This window comes from Pteropus vampyrus, unplaced genomic scaffold (genome assembly GCF_000151845.1).
Source record: "Pteropus vampyrus isolate Shadow unplaced genomic scaffold, Pvam_2.0 Scaffold302, whole genome shotgun sequence".
Taxonomy (NCBI): Eukaryota; Metazoa; Chordata; class Mammalia; order Chiroptera; family Pteropodidae; genus Pteropus; species Pteropus vampyrus.
Genome location: NW_011889083.1, coordinates 3,809,417 through 3,830,084, shown reverse-complemented (window position 1 = coordinate 3,830,084; position 20,668 = coordinate 3,809,417). Strand labels below are relative to the sequence as shown.

The following is a 20,668-nucleotide window of genomic DNA, read 5'->3' as shown; positions in this document are numbered from 1 at the left end:
TTTTAGTTTAGTTTATTTATTTATTTAATTTAAATGTAAATAATCCTACATGGCGAGCAGCTACCACATTGGACAGCATAGTTCTGCGGAGTGGCAAGTGGGCAGGCAGCTGCTGGGACACTTTGGCACTGGGAATGAGCACATAGCCACCATGTCTGTGCCAATACCATTGTGTCAGAGGACTGGGAGGGCAAAGGTGTTACCAGCTTTGACCTGAAAAGCTTAAGTTGAACTTTTTAAAAATATAACTATGGATTTAGAGATTTTCTTCACCTTCCTAGTCTGTCCCAATGGCCTAAGAAAGCTGGGACTCCTGCAGGGTTAAGCCTTCTTTCACTAAGGTGCCCACCAGGAACACTGGGCACTGTTGAGCTCTGGTACTTTACATCTTAAAGGCCCTTTACCAACATGATCAAATTCCATGCCTTTGTATGGACACAAAGCCATATATTAATGAACTTTGTGCTGAATTTGAAATCAGTGGGAATTCAAGGAGATCAATGAGCAGATAAAGAAAGCCATTGTTGGCATTGAGTGGTCTCTTAAAAAAATCTCCAGAGTTTTTACTAGCTTTGAAAATACTTTCTCTTGAACTGCACTGAGCCCCATCTGAATCCAAATAAATAGAGTTCAGTGGACTTATGTTCCTTGGTTTTGAAAAGCTGCTGACCCTCAAAACATCAGATTTCCATCAACTGTGAGAGAGGTTAAACGTAAGCTGTTATTGTATAAAGTAATCCAGATTTACCTGTTGTCTTCAGTTTGAAGGTTGCACAAAAGCCTACTCAAGACTAGAAAACTTGAAAACACACTTGAGATCTCACACTGGAGAGAAACCGTATGTCTGTGAGCACGAAGGTTGTAACAAGGCTTTCTCAAATGCCTCCGATCGCGCCAAGCACCAAAACAGAACACATTCCAATGAGGTAAGCCTCCCCCATGAGACATACTTTGGACCCAGAGCTTGTGGGTAGGAACAATGAACCTTCAAGGGGAATGTTTGTGGAGAGGTGAGCCTGTTCTGTTCTATTTCCTCTTGACCATACTCAGCATGAGTGAGCACTCATTGCAGGTGAAGGCTTGGGGACTTGGGTGTAGGCTGAAAACTAGGCCTGGTTTGGAGCGTACTGCAGGTGAAGAGAGAACTTGCTAAAACTCCTGGCAAACAGTTTTCACTTTGCTCAGAACTACTACCTACAAGTCAAACAAAACAGTAAGAGCATTTGACTTGGAATTCCATCCACTTCTCCAGTGGAATAGCAAGAATCCATGCAAAGAATGACCCTGCAAGCACCAAGGATAGATTCAGAAGCAACGTATTGACAACTGACAGCTTACCACTAAAACATCCATATTTATTTGCTTTTTCCAGGTGGTATGTGAAAATGCGTTATATCAAAAATAAAAAATAAATAAATAAAATAAAAGACTTTTACAAAGCAACCAGTCTTGGCTAAGTACAATTTCCAGATAGCCTAAATTCCAATAAATCTTGCAAACTATTCTCAGAAACCCAGAATGGTTTCTAGTCAATTATTTAAGGTAACATATTGAGCAAAGCGTCATGGTTAGTGAGTTGATCCTGTTGTGTTGCTATTTTTTTTTTAGGTAGTTATCCCCCCCAAAATTTCAGAGAAGCATAAGAATGAAAATGATTTCAAATTCATTTTGCTTATATTTTATTGCATGTCTCTGCCTACTGACCTCCAACTCTCCTTGAAGATCTAGCTCAAATTCTGGCTCCTCTGTGAAGTCTTCTCTTGAATGAATCCAGAGATTAACAAAAAAGTCTCTCACAGTTTGGGTAGAAATAGGAGAGCTAACTAGAGTTTGTTAACATGAAGCATAGTTCTGCCCCACAAAGTGTGTCATCGGTTAGTTTGCTAGAAATGTGTGAGAGAAGGAGCATTTTGACTTTGGCATGGCTGTGATCTGACATCAAGCCCATTCATAATCTTCCAGATGGAGAGTTGGGAGAGAGAATCTGGTTAAAACAGTGGGTGCCAGTCAGCTCACTGGCCTTTGGCTTTAAGGTGGCTGAAGGTGGTCCTCACTGATTTTCCTTTCAGCTGAATTGGCAGAGCAAAACCTCCAATGAGCTCAACCACAGTCTCTAAAAAGCACACTCACACATAAACTCACACATGCAGGTTCATATACTCAGACTCTTTTTGAAAAGGTCATGGTGGAATAATGAGTCATTTGGAACTTATTATTTAGGGGAGATACCGTATCTCCATTTTTTAAGTCAAAAATGTTTTTAATAGTTACACTGTAATCTACTATACTTGGTTTGTACCAAGTTTTAGGGAGCCTAGAATAGGCAAATCTACAGAGACAGAAAGTAGATTAGTGATTGCCAGTTGGTAGGAGTAGAGGTGACTACTAATAGGTACAGGATTTCTTTTCAGGATGATGAAAATATCCTGGAATTTGGTAGAGGTGAGGTTTGCACAGCATTGTGAATGTACTCAATGCCACTGAATTATGCAACTTAAAAGGGTTATTTTTATGGTATGTGAATTATACCTCAATTTAAAATGTTTTACGGAGCGTTAGATGAGGGAAAAATTTAAATTATTTCTTCAATTTAAAAATAAATAAATAATTAAAAATTTTTGCGGGGTTTGATTAACTTAATATAGAGTTTAATTAATGTACTTAACTATATTTAATATATTTAAGTATAATTTTGACTAGAAATTTAGAGGGTATTCATTCCTATAGATTTTAAGCCAAGGTTCTCCCCTGTTGTAGGAGAGAAATTTGGGTAGTGGGTATGTTAGGATCAGCAGTATACACATATAAACATACTTACTGAGCTTTTTACATTTTCATGGACTTAAAATATGTGCACATGTCTATTTGCTGTTATTAAGTGTGTTATTAAGTTGTGCTTATATTCTGTGAGGTAAAAAGTGCCCTTCTACATGAGAATTTAATGAGATTAAAAGATATCTTGATCAATAATATCTTTTACCAAAGGTAAGATAATTAAAATTTTTTTCAATTACAGTTGACAAACAATATTATATTAGTTTCAGGTGTACAGCATAGTAATTAGACATTACAAAGTAATCACTCTGATAAGTCTAGTACCCATCTGACACCAAGGTTGAACAATTTCCTAAAATAAAAATTATGATTAACCATAAATACATAAATAAAATTTCATTCACAAATATGTAAATTATTTTTCTTTATTCTTTTTACAAAGCTTGTCCTTGCATAGGACTAATGGACAGTTTCAGATATACTAAAATTGAATTTGTCCAGGAAATCCAGTTTCATGTAATCCGACGATCCTAAATAAATCTAGATGCCTTGTCTCATTTATTTGCTTTCCTCTTTGTACCTACATTGATTTACTAAAGAAATACTGATAGCTATTGTGCCAAGTGCTTTGCTGTTGTAGATGCAGCAAGGAATATGGTGGACTAGAACAGGAAGGGAGTAATTTCCATATGGGGAAGCTAGTCTGCCGCTCATCCCCCACCTTCCCACCCCCGCTGCCACGCCCATTAGGGCCATAGTAGCGGCCTCTGTCAGGGCTCCTTACTCTAGACTGCACAGCTCATGTTCCTCTCAAAGCTGCACTAAGCAAGTTTCCTTGAGCTTTGACTCAGTTGATTCTCCCTCTCCAGAAAGTTCCAATGGCTCCCTCTTTCTTGGGGGAAATGTTTATACTCCTTAGGCTTATACTTGCTCTTATTTGGCCCAAGCCTGCACTTGCAGTTTTGACTTTTCATCATTGTGACCATGAATGGAACCTTCTAGACAGGCTATGCTTGAACAGCCATGCCTGCATGCATGAAATGGTCTCACCTCTGGACCTTTGCTCAGGACTTCTTTTTTCACATCCTCTTGCCCTCATTTTTATCCTGCAGAATCTTGTTCTTCTTTCAAGACTCAACTACAGTATCTCTTCCTAATAAAAGTTCTGTTTACTGAGAACTTACTGTGTGCAAAACATCGTGGTAAGAACTTAATGTACATTATATTATTTAACTCTTACCATGACCCAATGAGCTGGGCATTATAGAAATTTAGTGCCTCCCATGATCAGCCCAACTAAAAAATGATTTCCCTCTGTCCACATCATTTTGTAGCCTTTATACTTTGCATTAAAGATAATTACATGCTGTCTTATATTTCTTACTGTTATTTTATAATCCTTAAGATTAAATCTTGTTGTATGCAACTTTGTGTTTAGAGAGTCTTATGTGTAGTAGGGATAATTATTAAATGTGTATTGAAAAATTTATTTGGGTATATTCTACAGAGTTAAGTACAAAAAGTATCAATCGCTTTTACAAAGTACCTTTCAGTACAGTGAATTGAAAGGTAACAACCATGCCGAAATGGAACATCCAGCACTGGAAACGTGGGCAACTCAACTCAGGGAGACTGATGTTTACCTTTGCCTACAACTATATTTCATTTCAGTCATGGATCATAACAAAATCTGAGAACCAAGCTACATAAATGAGTTAATGTATTTTTTGTAAAGCATAGGTTTCCTGAACCTGTACTTATAGACTTTTGTAGGTAGATAATATGTATGTTCACGCCCTAGGGTACCTAGGCACACATGTACTTGTATGTGCTGTTATTCTTGGACATTTAGGAACTGATGAACATTTGTAGACTCATTCCACCTCTAGCTGTGTCCTCATTTCCAAGTGAAACCAGAGTATCCACATGCATATATTTGTGGAAAGAGTAGTTCTTGGAACATCTAACACTACCCTGGCTTTGTGCTCCCCCCACTAATCTCCACACACCTGCCCTATGCATCTCAGTCTGCCTGTTGATGGAGCATCCTGTCACAGTGCATTGAGCAAGTACAGGGCTGACCAGTGTCAGAGCACTGTAATAGCACTAATTGTCAGAGCCATTCTTCTGTCCCTAATGCATAGCATTTGATGGGCTCATTTTGTGTGTGTGTGTGTGTGTGTGTGTGTGTATGCATGCTGCAAATCATAGGAGCTCTTGAATAGAAGTAATTCATAGTTAATGGGAATCAGTTCTACCCAAAAGAATCTCAGATTTGGAAGTGAAGTCTCTCAGAATAATTTTCAGAATCTTCACTTCACTGCATTAGGACCTTTTTAGGTAGCGCTCAGTCTGTTCTTGGGCTTTTAGTGAAAAAGCATCTTTTAGACACATGTACTCTATAAGATAGCACACCTTTTTTAATATAATGGATGCATTATATTAGTCATGCTTTTTATGACTATTGCTTACCTAATAGCTCGTCTTCTGGTATACATAGATATAAGTATATACTCATATAAGCATCCATGAATATATTGTATTTCAAGCTAAGTAAACAAAATCACAATTCTGATGTTGCTCATGAATACAATGCCAGCAGTTCTGTAATTTGAGTAAATATTGAGCTATAAGCATCTATGTAATTTTTATGACTCTATTTATATGTAGGCTTAATCACTGGCTCACATAGAAAATGAAATGATTTATAGACCTTCATACTCAGGAGTACAGCCTAGACCTGGACTCCTCATCTCCAGGATATCATTCATCAGCCCTTTTCAGTTTATGAGTGAGCTTTCATGGAAAGTATAACAGGTTTTACGACTTTGAAGATCAGAAATGTTCTGGATATTCTGAGCCCTGACCATCCCCACACATTTGTAATACTACCCAAAGGAACATATTTGAGTGATATCTAACATGGGAGAGTCTGTAGGCAATTTTTTTTTATTATGCCTTTGTGTAAAGAGCACATTTTCAAAGGGGGTAGAGTGATATTAAATCTGAGAACTATACAGGGTTGTCTCTAAGAAAGTTCTTCACACAAGCTCTCTAGAGAGTTGTATAGCATTTTTCTGCTTAAAAGATGGTATCTTTTAAGCTGCATTCTGTCATCATCATCACCATCATTATCATCAAATATCTATTCACCACCTACTGTGACACTATGATACTTCTTCCTACTCATAGGGTAAATGTTTCCAAGAGTATAAATGCAATTTACATGTTCATAACTCTCCCTAAGCATTCTCTAGAACAATAACCTCTTAAAGCTAGATTCTCTAGACCCTGAACAATGTTCAAATGGCCTTTATTGAAACTTTGTACCATTTAGAGGTATCTGAACACCTCAAAGATTTGTGAAAATGCTTTGAAAGAATTAAACATATAATGAGCAACCACAAAAGTCTGTTGGGCTGGGGCATAGTCACTTTGATAACAATTTATTATTTCATTCTCGTGGCATTCGGCAGAAACCATACGTGTGCAAAATCCCAGGCTGCACTAAGCGCTACACAGACCCAAGCTCCCTTCGGAAACACGTGAAGACAGTGCATGGCCCAGAGGCTCATGTCACCAAGAAGCAGCGTGGGGACATACATCCTCGGCCCCCGCCACCACGAGATTCTGGCAGCCATTCACAGTCCAGGTCACCTGGCCGGCAGACTCAGGGAGCCCTTGGTGAGCAGAAGGACCTCAGCAACACTACCTCAAAACAGGAGGAATGCCTACAAGTGAAAACAGTCAAGGCGGAGAAGCCCATGGTATGTCATTCGCTTTTCTTCTGGTTTTCTCAAAGCTATCCTAGGTCTTTTAAAAGAGCTGGGTAGGGCATTGAGAGGGACTAGACTGCCCCTGTCCTCATTGCATCAGGCTGTCTGATTTAAGGAGGTCGAAAGCTGAGTGACCTGGATTGCTTACTCAAGAGTTGCTCTGCATAGAATAACAGCTCAGAAAGGTTCCCTAACAGGTTTCGAAAATTAATCTGCAGCCATACCATCTTGTGGCAGGTAGAAAGACAACTGTCTACATTTTCAGCGGACCTGTAATATAGAAAATCATTCATTCGGTCTTTTGGTAAACAGGTTTCCTGTCTTCTTTGCCCTGGTACCCCAACATAAATAAGCTATAGTCTCTGTTCTTTAGGGGTTTATAGTCCAGTGGAATATGCAGACCAAAAAAACAAATACAACTCAGTGTGTGGGGTCTTTAACACAAGTCTGTGTTAAAACATTCAAGAGGGCATCTAACTACCACTGCACATAAGGACGCAATGGAAGAGACAGAGGGAAAGATGGCTGTCCGTTTCAGCACTCAGAGAGGGAAAGGAGCAGGTCCATGCATAGCCAAGCACCATCCATGGGGCCCCAGGGGAATGTGCAGTAGTAAAAAGTGGTGAGGATGTAAAAGGTTATGTTTTGCTGGTGATGGGGAATGACCTGGTACAGCTGACATTTAGAAAAGACAACTCTAGTGCCAGTCTAGAGATTGGCTTGATAGACTGGAGACCATATCTACAGTGGTGCCTGAACCAGAGGTGGACAGCAAGAGAGGGGTTGAAAGATGTCATCAGCAAAAATCTCTCTAGTTTAGTGACGAATAGGATATATGGATTATGCTACTGTTGGACCTTCTTTCAAACTTCGGTTGGTGATTTTGCTTTATGTATGTGCCATGATAAGATAGCTAATATTTTCTTAAAAACAACAAGAAAAATGAAAAAGACTATCAGAGGAGATTTAATATATTTATAATTGGCCATATATATCACGGAGTCAACTCTATGAATGTGTGTTGGTCTGGTCTGTCTCTTGCTAGAGGCAGAGGAAAGGTACCAGATAGAATTCTCATATTTAGACTTCCAGATCCGTGGAAATGATCAAGCAGGCAGATTTATAGTCAGTTTAAGGAGCCATTTTTAAGGAAGCATTTCTTCAAATTAGGAAAGTCCAGCAATTAGATGGACACCTATAAATTTCTGAGTATCCCTGTGCATTAGTACTTATGGTCAGGGAATGATGCATATACAATTTCAGAACTGATGGAGTAGAATTTAATTGATTATTGAATTTTAATGACTTACTGAGTTTGTTTTGAACTCTTACAAGTCTTAGTGACATTAAGTCTAGCCAAAAATAATGCAAATAAACATCCAGATCTATCATTATTTCCCAGTGGGTAGCTATACTTTGCTTTTAAAAAAGCACCTTAGTAAAATGTTTAAATATGTATTATGACGGATCACTATACTTTAAATTAATCAGGTCATAAACTGTGTTTTTTATACTTTTTCTTGGAGGCACATATTGACTTCCTAAAATAAAGTCTAACTGTGTAATAATTTTGTGTGGACCATTCAACAGTTTATCCTCAAGTGTTTAATGAAATGAAGAATATGAATTTGTGGTCTCCTAGATTATTTCATTGAAAGACAATGATTTATGTTGGTAGGATATCCTAAGAACCTGAAGTCTCTTGTACCTTTATGTATATCCCTGGATCAAGAAAACTTGTCACCTCATCTCTAAACGTCTATTATTTAAAAATAAATTTGATAAAAATAAAAATTTATAGAAATTTGGCTCAGTGATATGAGATGTCACAGATATAAAATATTTTATAAAGTAACTAAGTCATAGAAACAGGGCCAGAAGAGATCATAGAGGCTGAGATGAGGCCCTGTGTTTTACAGGTGAGGAAACCAAGGCTCAGTGACATTAATGAATTAACCAGATTTCCACAGGAGACATATACACACATGCATATCTGATATAAGTAGATATCTTCATAGACATTTACTAATGTAAATGAGATTTACATTTCTAATATTCTTTCTGTAAAATCTTGTCTTTGATTTGATCACCATGTTAAAAATTAAATTCTTTCTTCTTTTTTCTTATTAATTCAACATCCCTTCTGTGTAATGCTCCTAAATGTCTTGTTCTCACTTCCTAAGGACAGTGGGTAATAAGGTGAGGGAATTTTGGCTTCTCTGTTCTATTTTGTTTTCATTTTAACATTTAACTTTTATTCATTTCATTTTTCTTTAGTTTTGTGCTTTGTATATCTTTGATAGTGAACATTACTTAGATATGTTTTAAACATAAAAGCACTTATTTTGAACATTCAGCATGTGGAAATGTGAAGTTAGATAGTGAAATTCATTGTTCTGTTTGTCTAGGTTTGCATAATAAATCACACTGGGGCCGACCAAGCAGATGTTCTCAAATACTATTTAGTTACCGTATTGACTAGGGTAAATCCAGATGAGACATGCACCACCTCCATTGAGAAAGATACGTATACACTTTTTGTTAGCAATTTAATCTATATTTAAATGTCTGAGCTCCTTTAAGAAGTTATCTAACTGTAAATGCATTTGTGCCTTCTTCTGCCCTGTGGAAGCATTTGCATGTACGTATGTACATACGCACAGATCCACATACACACACACTCGGACTTGACAATCCAGAGTAAAGGGCATCAAAAGCCCTGACTGCTCCAAGAACCTTGGGAAGGAGCAGGTGGTCTGCCGTGCCAAGACTACTGAAGCAAAAACTTAAGTAAGGCTTTATGAACTCATGATCAAATTTGTGTATCCTACTTTGCTCTGCTTGGTTGCCCAGGACAGACTTAGTGTCTTATGTGGCACTCACATGATATGTGTTCATTTGCTTTGTTGGCTGTATGTTCTGGGGTTGCAGAAAAAGTGCAATGGGTTCCACAGAGGAACACCTGTGTCCTAAACCTCTTTTGACAGTATTGTACCTTCCATCTGAGATGACAGTGGTCTGTCGTTGACTGTGTGCAGTTATCTCTTTCTGGAGAATTTGCTCTTAGAGCTGCCGTCAGGCCCCATTATTTAGAGTAACAATGGAGAAGGTACTGTAGAGGAATGAAGTAGCACTGGGCTGCGTGTCTAGGTTGGTTGCACCATCGACTTTGTGACTTTGGGCAGTCACTGAACTTCTGAACATTACTTACCTGTACAAAAACGGTTAGGTTGTTTATCAACCAGGGCACCAGTGGGATTTTAGATAGAACAATTCTAGGTTGTATGGACTATTCATGCAGGCCATTTTATACATGGCGACAGGGAGCTTTCCACTCCCCATTTGCAGGAGCCTCTGCAGGAAGAACTAGATTAAGTTCCCATCTATTTGCAGAATTGTCTTACATAGTCCACTTGGTTGGGATTAGGGTAGCAGTGCCTGATTATCCTAGTGAAATGCTAGGGGCACAATCAGGGAATGGGGAGATCCTTCCCTATGCTTGGATTGGCTGTGACTTGCAGCTTTTCTTCACCTCTGGGTACAGCAGAAGTGATTGAAGGTTTACTTCTTACAACCGTCTTCACCCACACCATACTTGGAATTCTACAAAGTGGGAAAATGTAGAAGGAAGGGGGAGAAATTACAGAAGGAAAAGCTTGGGGAACCAGCCCTGAACAGCTTGGAGGGGCTCTTGTTGGAGAGGAGGTAGTGTGTGCTTATGGAGCATGTCTTCCATGTATATTTTAGTCCAACATAATGAACCTGAGGACTGAAACCAACTAGAATAATAATAATAATGTTATTATTATTAACCAATAGGATAATAATAATTGCTAATGTTCTGTGAGCCAATCAGTTGCTGTTACCTAGGCTTTTTTTTTTTTTATTCTTAGTAGGCTCTTAAGGCTTCAAATTTAATTCCTACAACCTCTAAGATAAATAAATTGTCCTCATTTTATAAATAAGGAAACTGAAGTTTAGAGTGGCTGAGTAATTTGCCCAAAGAATGAAGTCGTGTGAGTGGGATTGGAACCGAGGAAGTGTGTTTGCAGAGTTGGCATTTTGGACAGGGTTCCATGGCTGATATCACGCCAGTCACACCACTTGCACCACTTGTAGTACTCCCTGCTGTTCGTTACCCCCCACTTCATATCCACCCAGTGGTTCATCAGTCATTGTGGTCAAGGGAGGCCACCTCCATTTGCCAGAACCCACTGAGTGTCCTTTAGGTCTTGATCTGCATCATCTCTCATTATTGACTTCCTTTCCTTTTACCTTTTCAGTAACATTTCTTTCCTTTCCTCTTGACCCCAACAGACATCTCAGCCAAGCCCTAGTGGTCAGTCTTCATGCAGCAGCCAACAATCCCCCATCAGCAACTATTCCAACAGTGGGCTCGAGCTTCCTCTGACGGATGGAGGTGGTATGGGAGACCTCAGTGCCATCGACGAAACCCCCATCATGGACTCAACCATATCCACTGCCACCACGTCCCTTGCCCTGCAAGCCAGGAGAAACCCAGCAGGGACCAAATGGATGGAGCATGTAAAACTGGAAAGACTCAAACAAGTGAATGGAATGCTACCGCGCCTAAACCCCATCCTACCCCCCAAAGCCCCTGCGGTCTCTCCTCTCATAGGAAATGGTGAGCTCTGCATCAGACCTTGTGTCTGCTCAAGGTTTTCTATTCTTTTAAATGCAGCCACAGCACCCTGGAAGGAACTAGGTCCTGGTTTTATGTTTGTTAATTTTCCCACCAGTCCTAAAATTATGCCATAACCATACATATTAATGTTGCCTTTCTGGAGAGTCCATATTATAAAGCAAGTAGTGACAGAATAAGACTGAAACAAAAAGTAAAACTGCATATCTTGTATTCTGATAGTGAAATCATAGCTATTAGACCAGGTGAGGCTATCCCAAGAACAGAAGCATCTGTGGTCAACACCTGTCTCTTGTTTCCACATCTAAAAGTAGAAGATTGGGAGCCACCTTATTGATGTTTGTCCAGTTCAGGGAAAGGCAAACAACCTTTTGCATTGTCAGCCCAAGTCAGTTTTTGCTTCTGAGGTCATACTGAATGCCTGGAGCACATCCCAAGGGTGAACCTCCCCACCCCACCACTCAGGTGTGATATACCTTCATAGGATGTCACATCAAGCCCTGAGTGTGGAATGAAATCTTGGAATGCCTTCAGCCTGCGGACATGTCTTTAACTTCAGCACTGTGTATACATCCGGGGCTCTTCATTCTGCCCTTGCATTAGGCCTATGAGTTGCTTAACTGATCCAGAGTGGTGTTACTTTAAGTCAGGAGTCCCAGAACTTTGTCTGTGGGCTTGTAAATAAAGTTTTATTGTCACCCGCCCCCAGCCACACCCAGTTCTTCACTATGGCCTGTGGCCCTTTGGTGCTGCACAGCAGAGGCAGGTAGCTGTAACAGAGACTGTCTGGCCTGGGGAACATAAGATAGTTACTACTTGGCCCTTTACCATGTACTGAGGCCTGTTTTTAAGTCATCCTGAAATGAATTCATCTCTGCCACACTTTCTGCAGGTACCCAGCCCAATAACAGCTGCAATTTGGGTGGGCCCATGACCCTCCTCCCTAACAGAAGTGACCTTTCTGGGGTTGATGTCACCATGCTGAACATGCTCAACAGGAGGGACAGCAGCACCAGTACCATCAGCTCTGCCTACCTGAGCAGCCGCCGCTCCTCGGGCATCTCTCCCTGCTTCTCCAGCCGGAGGTCCAGCGAAGCATCCCAGGCCGAGGGCCGGCCCCACAATGTAAGTGTCGCCGACTCCTATGACCCCATCTCCACCGATGCCTCACGCAGGTCCAGCGAAGCCAGCCAGAATGATGGCCCGCCTAGCCTACTCACCCTCACGCCAGCCCAGCAGTACCGCCTGAAAGCCAAGTATGCCGCCGCCACAGGCGGACCACCACCCACACCACTGCCCAATATGGAGAGGATGACCCTGAAGACCAGGATGGCCTTGTTCGGGGATGGGAAGGAGTCTACAGGGGCCCTGCCCCCTGTACACCCTCCTCGAAGATGTAGTGATGGGGGCACCCACATCTATGGCCGGCGCCCTCTGCTGCCCCAGGATACGCTGAGCCACAGTGTAAGAAGAGCCAGCGACCCAGTAAGGACGGTTTCGGAGAACCTCTCTCTGCCCAGGGTGCAGCGTTTCAACAGCCTGAGCAGCTTCAACCCTCTGGTTTTGCCTCCATCCCTGGAAAAACGTAACTTAGTGCTTCAGAATTACACACGACCTGAGGGTGGCCAGTCCCGCCACTTCCACTCCTCTCCTTGTCCTCCGAGCATTACTGAGAATGTCACCCTGGAGTCCCTGACCATGGACGCTGATGTGAACTTGAATGATGAGGATTTCTTGCCGGATGATGTGGTACAGTATTTAAATTCCCAGAACCAGGCTGGGTATGAGCAGCACTTCCAGAGCGACATCTCTGATGACCGCAAACTGCCCCACGGGCCTGCCTTGGGGAACGGGCACAGCAACTTTGACTCTCCTGGGCTACCAGACAGCCACGCCAGCCAGCAGTACCACACGCTGGAGCAGCCCTGCCCTGAAGCCAGCAAAGCCGACCTGCCCATTCAGTGGAACGAGGTTAGCTCTGGCAGTGCTGACCTGTCCTCCTCCAGGCTGAAGTGTGGCCAGAGGTCCACAGCACAGCCAGCCCGAGGCTTCGGGTTATACAGCAACATGGGCGTCCACCCACAGAATCCCCTGAGGAATGGGGCTGGCCAGGCAGGGGGCTATCAGACCCTTGGGGAGCATGGCAGTGCCTACGGCGGCCCAGAACACTTGGTGAGCCACAGTGGCGGGACTGGCACCAATGGAAATGCCTTCCATGAACAGCCTTATAAGGTCCAGCAGTTTGGGAACTATCTCACCAGGCAGCCTGGGGCCCCCAGCTCCCTCGACAGTGCCTGCAGTGCTGGGAGTCAAGCTGCAAAGCTGAGAAGTACCACCATGCAAGGGAACGGGAGCCAGCCAGATTTCGACCTGTCGATATTGCCCAATGAGTCAGCTGGTGGCACAGTGAATGGCATGCCAACTCGAGACCTGATGGGACAGGGCTACCTGGCTCATCAGCTACTCAGTGAAAGTATACACCACCAGGGGGCAGGCCGAGCGGGGCAGCAGATGCTAGAGCAGGTTAGCGCTACCTCATACATCCATATCTATCAAGGGCCAGAGAGCGGCCTGCCAGGGCCTCCCAGCATTGGGGGCCAGCTGTCCAGCTTGGCAGCTGTCAGGGGCTACCAGCCATGTGCCGGCTATGGAGGCAACAGGCGCCAGGCTTTGCCGAGAGGCAGCCTCACTCTACAGCCAGGACAGCACAGTGACACAAGTCAGACCTGTAGGGTGAATGGCATCAAGATGGAGATGCAAGGGCAGCCTCATCAGCTCTGTTCTAATGTTCAGAGTTACTCTGGTCAGTTCTATGACCAAACCGTTGGCTTCAGTCAGCAAGACATGAAAACTGGTTCATTCTCTATTTCAGAAGCCAACTGCCTGCTACAGGGGGCCAGCACCGAAAACTCTGAATTACTTTCCCCAGGTGCTAACCAGGTGACGAGCACAGTTGACAGCCTTGACAACCATGATCTGGAAGGGGTGCAGATTGATTTTGACGCAATCATAGATGACGGGGACCACGCCAGCCTGATGTCAGGAGCCCTGAGCCCAAGTATCATTCAGAACCTTTCCCATAACTCCTCCCGCCTCACGACACCACGAACATCCCTCCCATTGCCAGCACTGTCTGTGAGCACCACCAACATGGCCATTGGGGACATGAGTTCTTTGTTGACCTCCCTTGCGGAAGAAAGCAAATTCCTTGCAGTTATGCAATAGGCGCTAGGAAAAAAGACTGCCAACAAACGTGAAACTTTAGGAGTTTAAAAGATTAAATTGAGTCAGTTTTTTGCTGGTTTGTTTTTTTAGTTCTGTATGTATTTTAGCAATCTCATCTCACCTAACTGGGATGTGTTTCAAGTATATTCCTTTTATGGAAAAGGACTCTGAAAAACCCTAAAGTATTCTAGGGAGAAACTGTCTTCCATTTCAGTTTGAATCAGTATTGTTATACTCAAACCACCCACTTTTTAAAAAACTGTTAGCCTGCCCCCTTTTTTTTGTAAACCAATGTAAATGTGTGTTGTGCATGTTCTTCTTTCTTTTCAAAGAGGTCAGTCTAAAGGATTTGACATGTTTCTCTGTTACTCAAAGAAAATAGGAGTTGGTATGCCTTTGACCAAGGGGTCACATGTCTAGCTTTTAAAAATTTCCCTTTACATATGTTCAACATTTGTTTTGGTTTTTTGGTTTTTTAAAATTTCCACATTAGGCACAAGAATCAGAATATGGATAGTGAGTTAAGAATCTTTTGTGGGTGCACTGTAGCATTGATCGCAAATTTTTGACATGCTCCCCGCCCCTAATTCAGTTCATGGTATACTTTTGGCAGTTGTACACAAATGGAAATTTGAGGCTTTTGAAATGAAATAGTTTGCTCACAGTTTAGATGTAAAGTTCTTCCTGTTCATAGTGTGCTTTGTGGGGTATATCTGTATGGTCAGTTCTCAGTTATCTACTTTGCCTCTTCTCCTTTCTCGTGAATGTTCAGTGCTGTTTAGCGCACTGTTCAGATGCACTGCTTTTTTCATCTGGTCTGGTAAATTAGGTAGATTGTAGATTGGAGCTATTGGGTAGAATTAGTTTGGGGAATATTTGTGGGTTTGCTGTATTGATTTGTTCCATCTCTTTACTGTTATCATAGATAACCGAGAATTGATTATATATAGTTGAAAACATAGGCATTTAAACAACCCCACAGCCCACAGTCATTTACATATGTTAATCCAACTATAGTGAAGGACTACTTCTGTTCTAAGCACTCTATTTTCAGAGATTTTCAAAACTTGGTTGTAACAGAAAAAGCTCCCATACAATGATAATTAGAATAAATAGCTTTGACCACTTTTGGTATTTGAGAGACGAAGGAGGATGTTTAGTTACTAAGGAGGATGTTTAGAAGCTGTTGGATGCCTTTTTTTTCTTTTTTATATATTTTATCTATTAAATGCATCCATTTAAGAACCTAAATGTTCTATGCAGTTAGTCCTTAATTTGGACTTAATCTATCCTCTATTTTAGATTAAAACATTTAAAGATTGAAAAAATGCAGCTGCTTCCCATGTGCAGTGGGTACACATAAAAGACATACTGTGTGTGCACAGAGTACATGGATTATCCAGCATTTTAGTTTTTAAAATATGTAGACTTTTTAAAATATGTAAAATAAAATATTAACACATCAAACTACCTGCTGTATTCTTCCCATTGATCCTGGAGTTGGATTTATCCACAGTGATTCATGGTTTAATTGTGTGGCTTTTTCCCTTTCTTCCTGCCATTTAAATTGGTTTTAGAAAGACAGTATCAGATACAGTAAAATGTTAGGTAACAGAAAGAATGTTAGGACCATCCCATTTTTCTTATGTTTCTGTTCTCTCATTTGAATAAAAAATCTCTGCATGGAGGTAAATTTCCCTTTGAAACATTGTGGCCAAGGCAATTGGGTTTGCTTTCAACTGGATGTTCCTGAGATCAGCAGAGAGATGCTGAGATTTCTAATCAACATCTTGCCATTCTCTTGCTTGCAGCACCTTCTTTTAAATCAAAGGATGCATCTACTCTGGAACAGAGCCCAGAAGCAAAAGACAGCTACTGATCTGAGCTCAGTAGAGTGGAGTCTCTATTACTTTTCAATGGGAAAAGCAAGGCTTTTTCTGTGTTTTGCAAACAGGTCGTGATTCAGTCACAAAATCAATGTCCCATTCCCCAAATCCCCAAGTCCTGGTATTACCTTTCTTGCTCTTGTGGTTTGGCCCAGTCCCTCTCCCCTTCCACCTTTTTCCAGTAGTATTCCTGGATGTAACCCGCATTTCTCAGTTCCCATAATTTCCCATATCTTTGCGCCATGTGGAAGGGAATAGCAATTGAGATGAGCACTGTTGTCACCTTGTGCCTCTGCTGTGTGGTGATTTTTGTTTGTTTGTTTGTTTGTTTTCAAGTTTCAGATGATTCTCTGAGTTGTCCCCTTTGTTTACTTTTTCTTTTCAGACTTGTTTTTCTTGCTACTGCCTTTAGATTTGCAGGGACCTTCACACTTCAGCTCAATATGTGGCTTTTCTCAGAAGGATCGATCTGTTGTGACAGTCAGTGAGTGGCACAAAGGTCTTTTGGGGTCACTTAGAAGTGTCTTGTCTGGATATGGAGCTCTGTAGACTTGGCATCTCCTGTGGTAGGATGCATCCCCAGCTTCCAACCTCCTCTCCATCAGCTCACTAGTATCACATCCTACTTTGTAATGCAGGCTCCTATGTGGTACTTCCATTTAACAACTTTGTTAAAACATGTTTTTACTTGTCAAACTATTTTGTTTTATTTTCTAAAGAACTGATTAGACTATCCCTGTTCCTCACACTTTGGCTCATCTTCTTGAGCCACAGAGTTTTGATTCTTACAATGTATGTGCCTTATTTTATGTTAATTGTGTTCATGGGAGGGACCATTTGATGTTGCCCAATAAGAGCTTGAAACTGTGCACTTCCCAGCTGGCTAAGAGCACACAATTGTAGCAGAGTCTGAGCTGTCTTGTAAGCTGGATTCCCGTGTAGTTTTGAACGGATAGGAATATGTTCTCTTCTGAGAAGTTACTGTTGTGTATCCTGCAAACATGTAAGATAAAATACAAGTTAATTTTTTTCACCATTTTTAGATTTTTTTTAAAAAAAAAATAAAATGTGTAATCCTTTTTTAAAAGAAAGACATGTAAATACATTTAAGTATTGTAGGCATAGTGTCCAGATGTGGACGGCCCTGGGCCTTCCTCAGATCTGCCTGCATCCTGAGCGATGCCCTGTACTCACCCTGTAGTGGCCACAGATGGACTCGACTTTTGCTTTCAAAACCACTTAGTCCTTTTTGTAACAAAGAGAAAGAATAATGTTTCTTATAATGTCAATAAAAAACTCTTTGTACTGAAATTTTATGGGTTGTTTATTTAATTCATAGCTGAATGGAAAGAGTGCTTTCTTTGGAAAAAATTCAGAGCCTGCAGTTTGGATCAATCCCCCACATACTAGCTGAGCAGACTTGTGCTCTGAGACCCAGATCCCATTCTCCTTAAGGTGGAGAGTGAGATGCTGACATGCCCTGCTAGTAAGGGTGAGGGCGTGTGCCTGGGCACACCAGTTTTTCTTAATGTTATCACTTTGCCAAATTATGTGGAAGGACATGAATAAGATTTACTGTCTAACAACTGGTCCCTCTTTTATATTGCTCTCATTTCAAAGGGCATAAGGTATAACACATCTTAACAGAAAATCTGACATGTACAAGCCTACTTTTATGTGGCTTTTAATAACTAACTTTGGACAGAAATGTAAGCGATTTCTCTCATTTATCTTTTCTTATATATTTTTTTCAGTATTATCGAGATTGTCATAAAAGACTCCAAAATGGTCCCCTTCCTCTGAGTAGCAGCAAATAGTGTCCTTTGAGCAAGCAGCCAGGGGCACTGGTTGTCTATCTCAGGGCTTCAAAGGGGAATGGGGAACATGACACAGACTCCTACAATTTGTGTGAGCAGGCACTCAGGTACAGCTTACAGCTTTGTTTAATAGATGCCTCCTGTGAAGAAAACATGAAGGAAGCAAAATTTGAGGTAAAATGGTGGAGCTGCAATCCATATGGTATCATAAAAATTTATTCTAATTTTGGGAATTCAAAGATGTTATATATTACCCAAATAAGAATATAATAGAATGCTAGAATAGATGAAAAAAATTAACGGTGTGAAATTATCATTTTTTCATCTAGGATTTTCTCTTTATTTTCATGCTAGTGTTCCCCCTTTGGTTTTACTTCATAGTGTGTTTACTATTCCAAATACGATCTGGGCTCATCTTTTAATTTTAACTTTTATTTTTTTGAAATCACATTTTACCAACATACACCTTCTCTCCCTACTTCTTCAACCTCTTTACAATTTTTAAAACGTGTAATAGAATCTAAATTGTTTTCAGGCTTCCCTGCCCGCTGCCCCCGCCGCCCCCCACCACCCCACTTGCCGCAGATGGTGTGGCCACAGGCGTTAACCCATACTTGGCCAGCAGAGGCATGATATCTTAGATTCTACACATTTAGCACCTGTCCCAAATCCTCCACTTTTTCCCTCACTGTTTCTGCCTTCCTCAACACCTAGTGGTAGATTACGATGGTCCTGGCATTCAGAGAACTTAGTTTCTCTCTGGGGATATCACACAGACAATAGTTACACATTCCATTAATTCACAATGCTGTTGGATATTTGTATTTCATTCAGATTCCTTGACAAGGACTAAAGTTGAGAAGATGAATAAAGCACAATGTGTCTATCAGCTTTCAGCCCAGTAGGGGGACAGACGTAAGCACCGAACACAGTGGCATGGCACATGGAAGATGTTCAAGGGGAAGTTCAGTGTGAGGCATTACCCATCTGAAGTGCATATGGCAAGGCTTCTCAGCCTCAGTTTTATGGACATTTTGGGCCAGATCATTCTTTTTTTGTAGGGGACTGTCCTATGTAGGATATTTAGTGGCATCCCTGGCCAAAACCCACTAGATGCCAGTGACATCATCCCACAAGTTGTAATCAACAAAAATGTCTCCAGAAATTACCACGTATCCCTTGGGGAGAAAATGGTTCCAGGTTGGGAGGCTCTGGTTTAAGAAATGAAAATACAAAGAGAGAGACACTGTAGGCAGGTGCCCAGAAGATAGATGCAAGTACAGACCCAGACTAGAAAGCTTTTGTACACGAGTGGCAGATGAAGCAAGTGGTAAGATTGCCATTACTGGTATAGTGTAGAATGAGAGAACTAAGGAATATACCCCCAGGAACCCTGGCCCCATGGACTAAGAGAAGGGCTGGGCAGGGGGGGGGAAAGGGAAGTCAGGAGGCAGGAGAGACAGCATGCTCTAGAAACGGGGTGCCCAATTTCAGGAAGCCAACGTCAAAAACAATACAGGTCCAATAAAACGTGGGTTGAAAAATACTGGTTTTGAGAGGAGCCCCTGGGTGACCATGGAAAAGTGATTTTCAGTGAGGTGGTTGGGAACAGAAACAATAGTACAGTAGTTGAGGATCAAACAACACATGACACAAAGGGGATTCAATGCTCTCTTTTAAGTAGCATGCCACATTTCATCACATCCAAGATGTCATCAGTACTAAGACATGTTACTCCATGTTCCCACTAAGAAAGAAAGAAAGCACTGCAATTAATCTATGATGTGATGCTTCCTATCCTCTAAAAGACGATTTCAGTGGTGGTACCGACATGGGAAAAATGTGCACCTCTGAGGGTGTTAAATACATATTTCCAAGGGAAAGGAAAGAGATAGTGGGTCAAGGAGAGGTGGATAGTTGGGTTCTTGTGGTTGTTCCTTTTTCCTCCCTCCATCTCTACTTCCTTTCTTTCTTCCTTCTTCAATGCAAGATGTTTGACCGTGTTAATCATCTAATAAGAAAGAGGCAGAACACAGGAGGTGGTTGATGCTAAAGAAAACAGCAAGCATTGGAACTAATGATCATGGTCAGTTTCCTGTCCTGGGAGACAAGGCAAGGAGGCAAGCATGAGGGCAGCTTTGGACAGATGTGTGGGGATGCATACAGGAGGTTAAAAGACTGAGGAGACCTCTGAAGATGCAGTGGGATTTGGTGTGTGTCAGGAAGCTCACTGCACACGAACCAGGCCTTTAGAATAAGTAGAGAGAGCAAGGGAGTGGGTGACAGGAGTGAACAGCATGAAGCAGAAAGTAAATTACTCATTGCTATGTCCCTACAGGATCCAGGTTAGATTTACTGGGCATCAAGTGGAAGATTGTTTTGATCTTTTCAGGAAAAATAGCTTAAAAATATCTTTTGGCAGTGGTGGCTGGCATGTGGAAGGGAGGGGGTGCGGGATTGCCCTAAGAATAGCTCAGACCTAGAGCTGCTCTGCTCCTGGAGAAGCTGGAGAATGAGCAAGCAAGT

The 20,668-nt window shown here is 41.6% G+C and overlaps 1 protein-coding gene across 6 annotated transcripts in view; it reads left to right on the top strand.

Moving 5' to 3' along the window:
• The window catches only part of GLI3 (GLI family zinc finger 3), a 282,259-nt gene extending 264,618 nt beyond the window's left edge, over window positions 1–17,641 (top strand). For 5 of the 6 annotated variants that reach the window (XM_023521285.1, XM_023521287.1, XM_023521288.1 and 2 more), the window contains 4 exons: window positions 762–926; window positions 6,252–6,542; window positions 10,869–11,196; window positions 12,107–17,641. In XM_023521285.1, the coding sequence (XP_023377053.1) occupies window positions 762–926; window positions 6,252–6,542; window positions 10,869–11,196; window positions 12,107–14,439 (3,117 nt within the window). In that variant the 3' untranslated portion in view covers window positions 14,440–17,641. The remainder of the gene's footprint in view (window positions 1–761; window positions 927–6,251; window positions 6,543–10,868; window positions 11,197–12,106) is intronic. The other variant, XM_023521286.1, reaches the window with a different exon arrangement.
• The last annotated feature ends 3,027 nt before the right edge of the window (window positions 17,642–20,668 follow it).